General features: G+C 46.7%; 1 protein-coding gene across 1 annotated transcript in view; it reads right to left on the bottom strand.

The window, feature by feature from the left end:
* The window catches only part of XRN2 (5'-3' exoribonuclease 2), a 376,513-nt gene that overhangs the window by 333,275 nt on the left and 31,128 nt on the right, over nucleotides 1-12,110 (bottom strand). Inside the window, exon 4 of the mRNA XM_069608066.1 lies at nucleotides 3,908-4,019. Within this exon, the coding sequence (XP_069464167.1) occupies nucleotides 3,908-4,019 (112 nt within the window). The remainder of the gene's footprint in view (nucleotides 1-3,907; nucleotides 4,020-12,110) is intronic.

The following is a 12,110-nucleotide window of genomic DNA, read 5'->3' on the forward strand; positions in this document are numbered from 1 at the left end:
TGGGCAGGGGAGGCGCCGGCGAAACCACCGGAGGAACGGGTGGAGCCAGAGGCGCAGGTGGACATATTTCACCCAAAAGCACTTTGAAATATTCCCTAATGGGGTCGGTACGCATAAGCGTCTGAAATTTGCCGAAAAAGGCTTCCTCCGGGGACTGCTTTGGAACCGGAGGAGGCCTCTCATGAGGAGGATAATTCCAGGGACGTAACGGGGAAGGTTGCCACACCGGCCCATCTCACAAAGTATCCACAAAAATCAAAAGATGCCGACCCCACAGGCAACAAAACATTGTGCGGCAGGGGCATCCAAGCATTCCAGTCATAGACTGGCCGAAAAGGATGCGCACAAGGAACTCTAGGTTCACCCACAGCGCCAGGTCCTACACCGGAGGCTGATGGCGTAGTTGTAGGAGTAGCGCCCAAAATGAATGCCGCGGTCGTGGCAGGAATGGGCGCCATCACCTCAGGGGAACTGCGGCACGTGAGGAAGTGAGGCAGGGGTCCCCGTCAATGGATCAAGGGTCTTAAGTTTAGCCTTAGGATAAGGGACCTCGGCAGAGTCGGTACTATGAGGCCTGGAATGTTTCCGCGACATACCAACCGCCAAATTAGCCTTCCCAGGAAGGACCTCGGCACTGCCTGTAAATGAAGAATTTTCCTTCTTTGCCCCAACAGATCTGGGGTCGCCGCAAGAGCGGGAACGGTGAGAAACAACCTTCACCAATAAGGCCTTGCCAGGCCTCAGAAATGTTGGTAGCTTTATCCTCTGTACAAGGGACCTCTGACCCAGGTCCGGTAACAGCCTTATTAGCGCGGGCCTCGAACATCCGCTCGGTACCACCAAGCACGACCAAGGCCTCGGGGCGCACCCTGGTCTTATTTTTGAGGGAAGCCGATAGAGGCGCCTCAGAGCGAGTTCCGGTATCCACAGGCCCCTTACCGTCTGAGACCCTCGGAGAAAACTGTACAATTATTAGGCCCAACGGGCACCTCAGGGCAATCCGCGGTGACACAGCGATCAACGCCCCTCCCAGCCCGGGAGGAACCCGGAAAGGTATCCCCCGGCCGGGGTGCTCTGAAAAGTAAAGAACTTACCGGGCAACAACTTTGTCGATGAACGCCTGAAAATGCGAAGGAGAAGTTCGAACACCACCTCCCACCGCTCCAAACAACGTTTAAGTGCCCGGACCGAAAGGGAATCACAGTAAAAACAGTCCCAACGGTGATCCGGACCCAAACACTCTAAACAAAGGATGGGGATCCACCCTCGCAAAGCGACGGTGACAAGATGAACAATCTGGAAAGTCTAGTTTGACCGACAAGACTAGTACACGATCGCTAGCAAGAGCCAGAGAGGAAAAAGGGAAGAAAATCTTCTGCGGATGCAAGTGCGTCCAGTGCCTAACGAGTGGAGAAAAGGACTGGTGGGCGAAGCGTGGGGCATAGCCAAGGTGGGTGGTGTTACAACTGCGTGCCAGGCCCCACGCAAGAAAGAGGAAGGACACATTTTTGTAACATTTTTGGATGCTTTTTACAAAGTGCCCCGTTCCCGAGCCCACAGGACGGAGAGATGTCCCATAAGTATGGAGGAAAGGGCACAGACATAGGAGTAATCTCATTAAAATACATTAGTGGGTCAAAAGGGTGTCTCAGGTTAATCAAGTCATCAAAAGCCAGCAAAGTTGCTAGGGGTCTCCAAGGTGGAGGGAATTAGCCAATTTCTTTGAATACTCCCCCAACAGAGTGAGACCCTTCCCCCCCTTAATGTATTTTAATATGATTTGGTTGAGGAGTCTGACCAACTCCATAGGCATCATCTTCTATATTGTGTCACAGCACCTTCAGTGCAGTGTCACAATTTCCCACGGTTTAAATACCTTCTCTGGGATAAGGTGTTTCCCAGTGCAGTAAAGTGAAGTGAAATGGACTTTACTTACATTTGTAAGTATCTAGACGCAGCACACCATTTTACAATAGGGTGCTGGAGGGGTTACCTAGTATCCCCTTTGTATAGCTTCTCATGTAACATTTTTATGTTACCCTTTCCTCACTGTATGGCTGGTGGCAGTGGTTTCGTTACTACCTTGGTGTGCATTTACCATGGGCTGCGCTCGCAGCCACTGTAAAGCACCCAAGGGGGCCATTTGTCAAAATGTCTGAGTCTTTTTTCACCATTTCTTTATGGAAAGGTGACACTTACTCTGTGCGACTAACCAGGTGTGGTCCCACTGTTCACTTTGCCTTTGGCGGGATTCACGAGTGAAGCCCCGCCTCTGGCTCCAGGGTGTCTGGGGTAGGTGTCCGAAGCACCCTGTGCTTAGACTCCTAGGAGACCCAAATGCACTCCGATTGGCTGGCTGACTGTCCGGCAAGGACAGCAACCCTTTTTGGGTGACAGCTAGGATGGCATGAAGGGAGAGAACAGAGTAAAAGGCTTTTGGCTTGGAAGGCAGAGTCGACCACTGGGCGAAGGAACCAAAGAACTTGAAGGACGCCTGCTGCAACTCCTGTACCGTTAGTTTGCCCAGTGAAGCCCTGCTGCTCACTCCAAATTCGTATTGACAGAAAAGCCCCTGCAAGGACGACTTCTTCCTTTGAGTTGGTGGGACCAATCAACTCTAAAGTAAGCCACCTGGACATCCTTCTCGGAGCTGGTTGAATTTCCGCTGCGTTGCTGCTAGAAACTGTATAGCCAGAGAGAGGAACACCAGATTGTGTGCGCTGATTTTAAGCTGGCCTAGAGCTCCAGAAGATCCTCTGGACTCCCAGGAAGCAGAACTGACCGAGCTTGAGCCCCATCAACAGAGTGCAGTACCCCAGAAGCAAGGAAAGCTCACCCCGATAGCCAGAAACCAGTGTTCTTTGCAGTAGACGCAAGGAGCTGAAACGCCCCAACAGCCACGGATTTGAAGATTGTGAGCGTTGTGTCGCATTGCAAGTCCTCCTCCCTCTTGTCCCCACGACTGAGGTCCAGGAACAGTGATATCTGCAGAGCTGCTCAGTAACAAGTCATCTGCTGCACTTTTTCTTCAATACAAGGTACTGTAAAGTCTGAGAAAACTTACTAGAGGCGCTTGCATCTTCTGAAGTCTAACAGCTTGTGGCCCTACATTGATTCTTTTTTCCAAAGACTTCAAAAACATTGTGCAAAGACTTTTCTACTTTCCTGCAAAGAAATGCTTTAGCTCATAAACATTTGCCCATCGACTTTGGCTTTGCCCGTTTTACTGAATGACTGATTTGTTGTCTCTTGTATGATCGAATAACCTTTTCCTTTGACTCACTCTGAATTGATTCTAAAAGCAACATTGATACATTAATGTCCCCAGCACCCAAGCTACTGAAGTCACCTGAGGGTGTAGGTTATGTCTGTGGGCCATCCCAAAAGGGTACATACTGATTCAGAGATATTAAGAGTATAGTTTTGAAGTGTATTTGTGCGTTGGTTGATATGGCTCCCTTCTGTGAAGAAGTCTAGTCTCACTGATAAAAAACGGTTTATTCAAGAAACCTTGTGTCCAAGAGTTTAATACTTGTCACTGTGAACCTCTGTGTAACCCCCCCCCCCCCCACAGCTCATTGACTCCTCTTGAGATAAGCCTGGCTGCTCAACACGCTACCAAAACTGTCGTACAAGCTTATACAAAGGTTGGGTTTCCTATTACCTGTAGTCTGGGTTGTTGTAGTGTTACAAGGGTACTGCATACAATCTTGCCTAACACCCATTAGCCTGGCCCTCCTACAGTCCAGTCAGAATCCATTTGTGATCAATAAATCATTAAACTTATATGCATGAGTCGGGCAAACAGTAAGTGGCACTGGGGCAATTCCATCACTAACCAAAATGACAAAATATTTAACCCCTCAGGAGCTATGTGTCCCAAATGCGATCTGGGGTGTACACATACCTCGCTTGAGTACTTCTTCTCTCACACGTTGTTTCTCCTCAGATAGTTCAACACCTTCCTTTGATGCCCTGAATCTCCTGGAGCGCTGCTGGTTCATTTTAGCACGAGGGGCCTAACATGAAAATGTAAAAGTAAAAAACTTATAGCTAAAGACAAGAGTGACAATATTAGGTCTTTATCTAGTTTAACAGAAACCAAGTTTTAAACGCATTTTTAAAAAGTTACTCACTTGAATTACTCCATTACTGTAAGTGCTTAACATCTTAAGAAATTCCACCAATTTAACATGGCATAAAAGGACTGCTCTGCAGAAATAGTGAGTAGTGGCTAAACTGCTGACCGAGCCAATTACTTCCAATAATGGATCAGTGAACTGCACAGACAATCTCATTCACCTTGTGTGGTAACGTGGGCCAAGGGCAGGCTAAACTGATTCATGTAGCAATCCAATCAATAGTACCAATTAGAAACACTAGCAAACCATGCCCAACTTAAAACACAAATATGCAGACAGATCTAGTATCACCGAGTACTTGAGCTGGGTGATCAGACAAAAATGTGTAGCAATATCACTGCTCAAAGGACACGGAGAAAAAGGACTGAATAAGGGAGCAGTCCAGAAAGTGACCCGAGCTTCTAGACAGAACTAATTCTTTGACTTGGGTTCAACAGCATCTAACATGTCTTGAGCAGTTGAACTGGTTTCAGCAAGAGAAGATTAGTGTTCATACAGCAGTGAATCATGTTCTAAACTTTGCGGTTCAAAAATGCGTCAAAAAAGGACTCCAAAGTGCGCTTTGTAATTCAAGTTGCTGAATCCCAATCCAGGGGCTTTAGGGAAAAGGCAGAGTGCTGCATTCCCAGTTCCAGTAATGGCTGCAACCTACAGGTGTTCCTTAGCTTCCAGTGAGGAGCCTGGTTCCAGTGCAGCTTGCAGAGTGGCAGACATTGGTCCACAGCAGTTTAAGCCCGCCCCAACACCCCCTCATGATGCCAGGTGATGTTTGTGGGTGCTCTACACTGATCTCAAAGTCAGGACTAAAATAGACTGCATTCCAACATGGGGTATTCTGGTGTTCAAAGTTTGAAAGATGGGGACCACTGTATTGTAAAAGAAGGTCACTGGAGAGAAGACAAACGCAAGATTGCTGCAAGGGGTTTGATCCTGGTTTTCTTAACAGACGGTTCATCTCTTCGACATCCTACACAGAGTGCCTGGTCCTCCATGAAATTGGGACAGGTGGGAAGAGTACTCCAACAGAAAAAGACAAACCCCTTCTCATGCCACCTTCCCTCTGGCTACTCCAACTTGGCCCCTTTTCAAGCCTGCTGACTTAAGGCCCTTTAGTCTGCAACACCCTGGAGGGAGACTCCTGCGCTGGGAGGAGTGATCCTTCCATCTGGGGACAGTGTTGCAACAGTTTTTCTACAGTCCAACTAAGGGCTTCATTAACCCATACATCTGAGGAAGCACATAAATCCACTCGGTGTAAGGCTGTACCACCCTAGAACATGCGTTAACATAGAACGACCAGGCTTACCTAAGAGGGAGAGATGGCTATAGCTTTGAGATGGCTATAGCTTTGTACAAAGGTGATTTTAGCATACATATGGGCATAAGAAAAACATTGCATTACAAAAACACATACCCGTTATGCAACCCAAGGTACAACCTTAGAGGAGCCAGAAGCAAGTCAAGGTGAGTCAAACCTAAGGTTATACACATTCAGGATAAAGACCAGGTTACATGTACTTTATACTATCTGTAATTCAAGGGTAGTAGACCCAGTCAGTCATGCAGTGACACTCCGGTTATAGAAATCACTTCATCAACCAACCAGTTTACCTTGCGACAGGTTAACCTTTCCTGAATGGATATTAGTTCGAAGAACACATCATTGAGTAGTTTAAGGTTGCTTTACTGCCCTGAACTAAGTATGAACACTTATAATGCACCAAGCAACTCAGGAAAGCAAAACCCAAATTGCACTGAAAGAATGTACTTATGGTAGGTAACCTTTATTGGTAAGCTTCTACACCCATTGTTAAGCAATGATAATAGTACTAACACTTTTTAAAATGTGGGACACCAAGTAAAGCAACTACTATACTTAAGGAGAAACTTCAAGCGAGTAATCACTTTTACACACTAATTTTTCTATTGCAGAGATTCAGTTACAACACTGACAAGTACATAAACTGGTTATACTTTCAAGACAGAATCCATTTCAAAGTTCTTCCCTTTTCTATAGCATGAGTTTTCGCAGAAAAGGGACCCAAATGGTCTAGGGTCCAGCAGTACAGTGGTCAGGATAGGGTTCAGTTGCAGGAAACTCAAAAGTTCCAGACTATATCTTCAACAAGTTAGTAGCTTCAGAGTCAGTTGGAATTGTTAAGACTTCAGAAAGCTATACAAGTTAAAGAATTAGGCATGGGCAAACTCCCAACCACACAGAACACTCAGCCTCACAAGATTCACACAGGACCAAAAAGTATTACCCGAGCCAACACAGTACCTTAGGAGAAAAGACGAGCTTCTGGGTTGATTCGTTCAGGATGCAGCAGCACAGGACCCATTCACTGGATTCCTGGTATGGACAGGAACTTGCTGCAGCAGTCATAGAAGTCTTCCAGCAAAGTTTCCACAAATTCTCGCAGCTGTGAGTTTAGTGACCTTTTTCGGGAGCCAGAAGAACGAATATCACTGGTCAGATTTTCATCCCTCAGTCCTGCACTCTGGTGTGGGGGACATCATGGATATGATTCTAGTATCTGGTGGTCCAAAGTTTCAGCTGCATTTGGACAACCATGTACTGCACTCTGGCACAAGGTCCCAGGCTATTGGCATGCAGCCCAGCAAGGTCACAGCCTGTAATGGGATGGCTCAAAATGCGGTCTTCTTGAGACTAGTGGATCTCACCAGCCTCTGGGTAAAATTCGTTGCATGGGTGGCCCCCACGTAGATTGATGTAAGGGTTTAATTAGTCACAGCAGGTTCTCTGGTTGCTGGAAATCACTCCAGATGAACATACTCTTCGAATTCAGCTCCAGAGGGTGACTTCAGCAGCTTCCAGGATCAGAGTATTTATCAGGGACTACAGCACAAATTCTGCAAACTCTCCCTGCAGTTTATAGAAAGGGGCAGTCTTGGCTGCCCAATCATGACAGCCAACCCTGACAACAGTTAGTCAAACCTCAGCAGAACACACCCTGGACGCAATCTTCACCAAGGAAGAACTAAACACGGCGCGCCACTGATACAAATGCTGTGGAGCGACCATCTCATTCCATTAGTGATCACACTACCAAATCAAGTCTGCATCCAGCCCCCCAGCTCACAACCATGGAAAACAGTCAAAACAAGCATCCTAATGGAACTTTGTCAAACCTTCAACTACAGCACTGGAGCTAGTGGAGTTACTCCACAAATGGATCGCTGATACCATTGAAAGTTGCCCCTGAAAAACCATTTACCCATAAAAAAATAAAAATGCAATGGCAAAATAGTTCACTCCACTACTAAGCACCATGAAAAGAAGCTGGGATTGGAAAGGAGGCAAGAATACAACCAAGACAAGTAAACACGTTTCCAAAAACAAATCCACACATACAAGAAGGAAATTCAAAAGGCGAAGAGAAGGGATGACAATCACCAATGCTATCAAAAAAGATACCCACTGGGTTGCAACAATCCAACCCCCTCAGAGAAACACTGCAGCGATTTGGCCGACCATTCAAGATCGACATCCGACAAATCATACAAAACAGACAACCATTACACTCAACCAACCGGACCCAACGAAAAGCCACAGCGCAAACTCCAAAACTTTCCTGAAATATCAGACGATGCATTCGCCAAGTTGGTAACATAGCAAGAATGTGGATCACCCATGGACCCCCTGCCCCCGACATCTACAAATTAATCTTCGCACAAGGAACGTCATTGGAATACTACTTTCACAACAGGAACTGTACTACTATCCTTCAAATCATCTTACATCAAATCACTAAAAAAAAAAAACAAGTGGTGACGTTTAGTACCTCTCCCAACTACAGCCCAATTTAAAACATTCCCTACCTGGCAAAACTCCTAGAAAATTACATATAAACGAACATGTAGAAAAACACCACTTGCTAGACCAAGTACAAGTCGTTTTCAGACCTGCTAGCGGGAACAGAATCTAAAACGGACCTAAAAACAAATGCAGATTCCAACACAACCTCAGCTCCAATTCTGCATCCTTCGACAGACATGGCACTACTCAGATTAAATAATTCTAAGCAGACAACCCATATGGATAAAACCCTTCAAATCTACTACGTGAGTTAAATGTGGAGTACCACAGGGATCTTCTCTATCACCACTATACTTGGATGGACAACACCCTAACCTTAGAACCAGAAATAAATTTAATCAAGAACTGCTTTTTCCTTATTCACACAAGAAGAAACTTATCTTTCCTCTCCTTTGCCCACAAAAATCACAATCACCGTCATGTCAAGAATCAACTATGCAAACAGCCTCTACCTCGGGATGCCAGAATACCTCCTGAAGAAACAATGCATGCACAATGCAGCAGCTAGACTCAAGCTATTCACAAGAGACCACATCACTCCAGCACTAAAAATACTAAATTGGCTCCCAGTCAAAACATCGCATCACCTTCAATATGTGCATAACACGGCAATCAGCGGACAGGGAGCTGAATTCCTACAAAAAAAAAAAAAAAAAAAAAAAAAAAAAAAAAAAAAAATTCTACAACCAACAAGACCCCTCAGATCAAGCAATGAAATCAGCCTGGATCCAAAATCGCAAGTCAAGAAAAAACTAGGGGAACCTGGCTGCAAAAACCTGGATCATCCCAAAAGAAACACCAAAGACCACCTACAATTCAGAAAACTACTAAAAACCTGGCTCGTTATGGGAGGGCGAGGTGGAATACGTCGAAGGAACATCCCATCGAAAGAATTTTACCAGATAAGGTAACTAACTTGTTAGAGGGGATGGTGTTTTCCGACGTATTCCAAATCTATGACAGACTCCCAAAGCAGTACCAACTTATGGAGGTGGGAAAAGAACTAACCAATTTAGAATGCCCAATCAAATGGATGGTAGAGGACTGCCTTACCAAAGGCCAAATCCTGCCCCTGGATGGAGTCCAAGGAATAGTGTCTCACAAAAGTATGGACAGAGGCCCATGTGGCTGCTTCGCAAATATTGCGAATAGGAGCACCCCTCTGTAGAGCAGTGGAGGCAGCCACACCCCTAGAAGAGTGAGCCCGTAAGCCTACTGGAGGGTCTTTTCCTGCCAAACAGGAACACTCAGATTGTCAAGATGATCTATCGGGACAAGGCCTGCTTGGAAACAGCCTGACCAAAGCGTCTTCCAGCATAACCAACAAAGAGCTGATCGTCCACTCTGACCAGGGACATCCGTGAGAGATAGAAACTCAAAGCTTTCCTAGGATCCAACCGTTTCCATCGCATCATCCACTGCCTTGATTTCTTCAACAGGTTTGTTAATCAGGGCTGCTTGGGTCTCAGGTTTGAAACTGGCGTGCCTCAGCCATGCATGGCGCTTGACCTTGCGCCAGGGTTCTTCCCGCTGGTCTGCATCGTCCAGTGTTCTTGAGCACATTCTGGTTGACTTGCCTGGCTTCCGAAACGAGGGCGAGCAACTTGGTTCGTGTAGGTTCCGGCACTTCCTGAAGGCCTTCTTGCAGAAGGTTCCACTGAGTCTGCATAGCTGGCCTTTAGCGTGCCATTTGTGAGGAAATCGCAGCAGCAGTTTAACTCTTTACCAGTGCATATAGTCTCGTGGAACACCAGCCCGTTTCCTATTAGTGGTAACCACCAAAGAATCTGGAGTGGCATGACCCTTGATGTTGGCAGGGACATAGAAGCCCGAAACAACTTCAATTCTAGGGTTCACCACCCTGGTTTGGGCTGGTGTCACAAGGAATGTGCCAACCTCCTAATAGAGTTTTAATAAAGGGATGGACTGGCCAGAGGTTTGAGTATATCCTCCACAAAATCAGCTTCTGGAGTGGCGATCTGAAAATGGTCAGCAGCCTTTTTCCAAGATGGCGTTGAACAACATTTGATTGTCCACTGGGAAGGCCTGGCGGGCCGGAGTTGGGAGGGGGCGTGAGGGGGGGGGGGGGGGGGGAGAATCTATACACAGGATATCAGGGTCCTGGGTGGGAGAAGGGGCTATCCAAGGTTGAGCAACCACCAGACGACCGTCCTCCAATTGTCTATAAAACCTGCCTGCTCATCCACATTGTAGTTTTCCAGAAAGGTGGTTCTCATCCCGATCATGTGTCCATAACATCTGTGAGGACACAGGTATACTCATGTGGATCTTCCATGGTTCTCTGGAACTTTGATACAGGCGTAAAAGGGAGGTCTCTTGGGAGCAAGCTTCTCAGAATAAGAGAATCTGTCCATACATCCCTCAAATTTCTCCCTGGTCCATGAAGATGAACCAGAGGGGTCCAGGGGAGGAAAGGGTCAATTTTCTTCCCCTAATGTACTAGACAAAGGCACAGGACTCTCAGCGTAGTCCTGGCAAGGTTCAGGGCGCTGTGGCTTGTCTTTCGGCATGTCTCTAGGTTCTTTATGGTTCGCCGCCTCCTTCGACCGTTCCTTCAGTCCAACTGCCGAGGCAATCCTTGAGATGCTCAATGATATTCAGGGAATCTGGTCGATCTACTGGCTGAACCGGAGGCGTGGATTCCAGCGCCACCAGGTCCTTAAGTGGCATCTGCGTGTCCTGCATACCTGCCTACATTTGAAAATCAAAATTCCAGAGATTTATGCCACGCCCACAGTCACAAACTCAGCCCATTTTCACATGGCTCCGCCCACATGTCAAAAAGGTAAACTGGTGACGTGACGTCAGAAATTTGCAGTTCAAATTGAAATATGAATATTTCACAACCACCCAAATTGCATAGGACAAAAGGCATTCGCCTTCCATAAAATCAACATGCTAAAATGTGCACATTTAAACTCCAAGAACCAACACACAGGTTTTCCCTGAATTTTGTAGTACCGAAATTGGACATTTCATTTTGTTTTTCAGCAGGTTATTTAGTGCAGTGGCGAGTTGTCCAGCCTGCAAACCTGATGGCTGTGGTTCAATGGGGCCGAGTCCACCCTAAACTGGGCAAAAAGAACGAAAGCAAGAGAAACGCACGTTCACATTGAAAGTCAGCAAAGAATGAAAGGTGAAGCAAAATAAAGGTGTCATTTTGCTTCACCTGCATTCTTTTTGCCAATGTGCTGGAAGCGTTAGTCATTGCTGCAGAGATAAAGCCACTCAAGCAGGGAGTCCATGGCGGCGAAATCCTGCAAGCCTACAAAAACAAAGCAATCAGTGAAAGCTGTCCCCCGCCCCCACCAAAATTCCTGAGATTGCAGGATCTTTCCCAGAGAAATGGCTAAAATTCCTGATTCTCTGAAAAAACTGGATTTAGGCAGGTATGGTGTCCTCCTGGTGCGCTTCAACAGCTGCGCGTTTTAGTGTTAACGCCCATTACTTTGGATTGCCCAACCACAGGCTGCTGATCATGTGACCCCGTCGAAGTTTGACAGTTCCGTTGGCGCTTGGTATGCTGCAACAGTGCCGAAAAACCTGGTGTTTTCCCCCATAGCGCAACTCGCGTCAGGCCTGGTGGGGACGGGCGTCAGACGGAGAGCAGTCTGCCATTAGGTCAATGGCTTCGGACAGAGGCCTGGTCATTGCTAGTCCCGCCCCCACCACTTCAAGCAGCATGTCTTAGGGCGCAGGAGTCTACAGGCCGCTCAACCCGCTTTGTGGTCGAGTGGAAGGCAAAAGTTGCACCGAGTGTGCTAGTCTTTCCAAGGATATTTAGCCCTACACAAGGGACAAAATCTAAATTGAGTCTTTCCCATAGGGAAACTTACCAAACCCATGCAAAATGTTCGACACCGGATGATTGATCTTAAATATGAAAATCTTACCCAACAAGCAGCGGAAGGCAGCATTCTGGCTATTTACTCACTTGGTACAGTGGAAACAGCCACGCTAGCCATTAATCCAAATCACCTTGACAGCACTAACCTGGACTCACATGGTTGACACTTGCATATCAAACTAGGATGGCTTTAATTATTATGTGGTCCCATTAGTGCAGTGCTGCTGAGCAGAAGTGGCTGGCTTCGAGCACATCCTCC

The sequence above is a fragment of the Ambystoma mexicanum genome, chromosome 4q (assembly GCF_040938575.1).
Source record: "Ambystoma mexicanum isolate Mex_15411 chromosome 4q, UKY_AmexF1_1, whole genome shotgun sequence".
NCBI classification, from domain to species: domain Eukaryota; kingdom Metazoa; phylum Chordata; class Amphibia; order Caudata; family Ambystomatidae; genus Ambystoma; species Ambystoma mexicanum.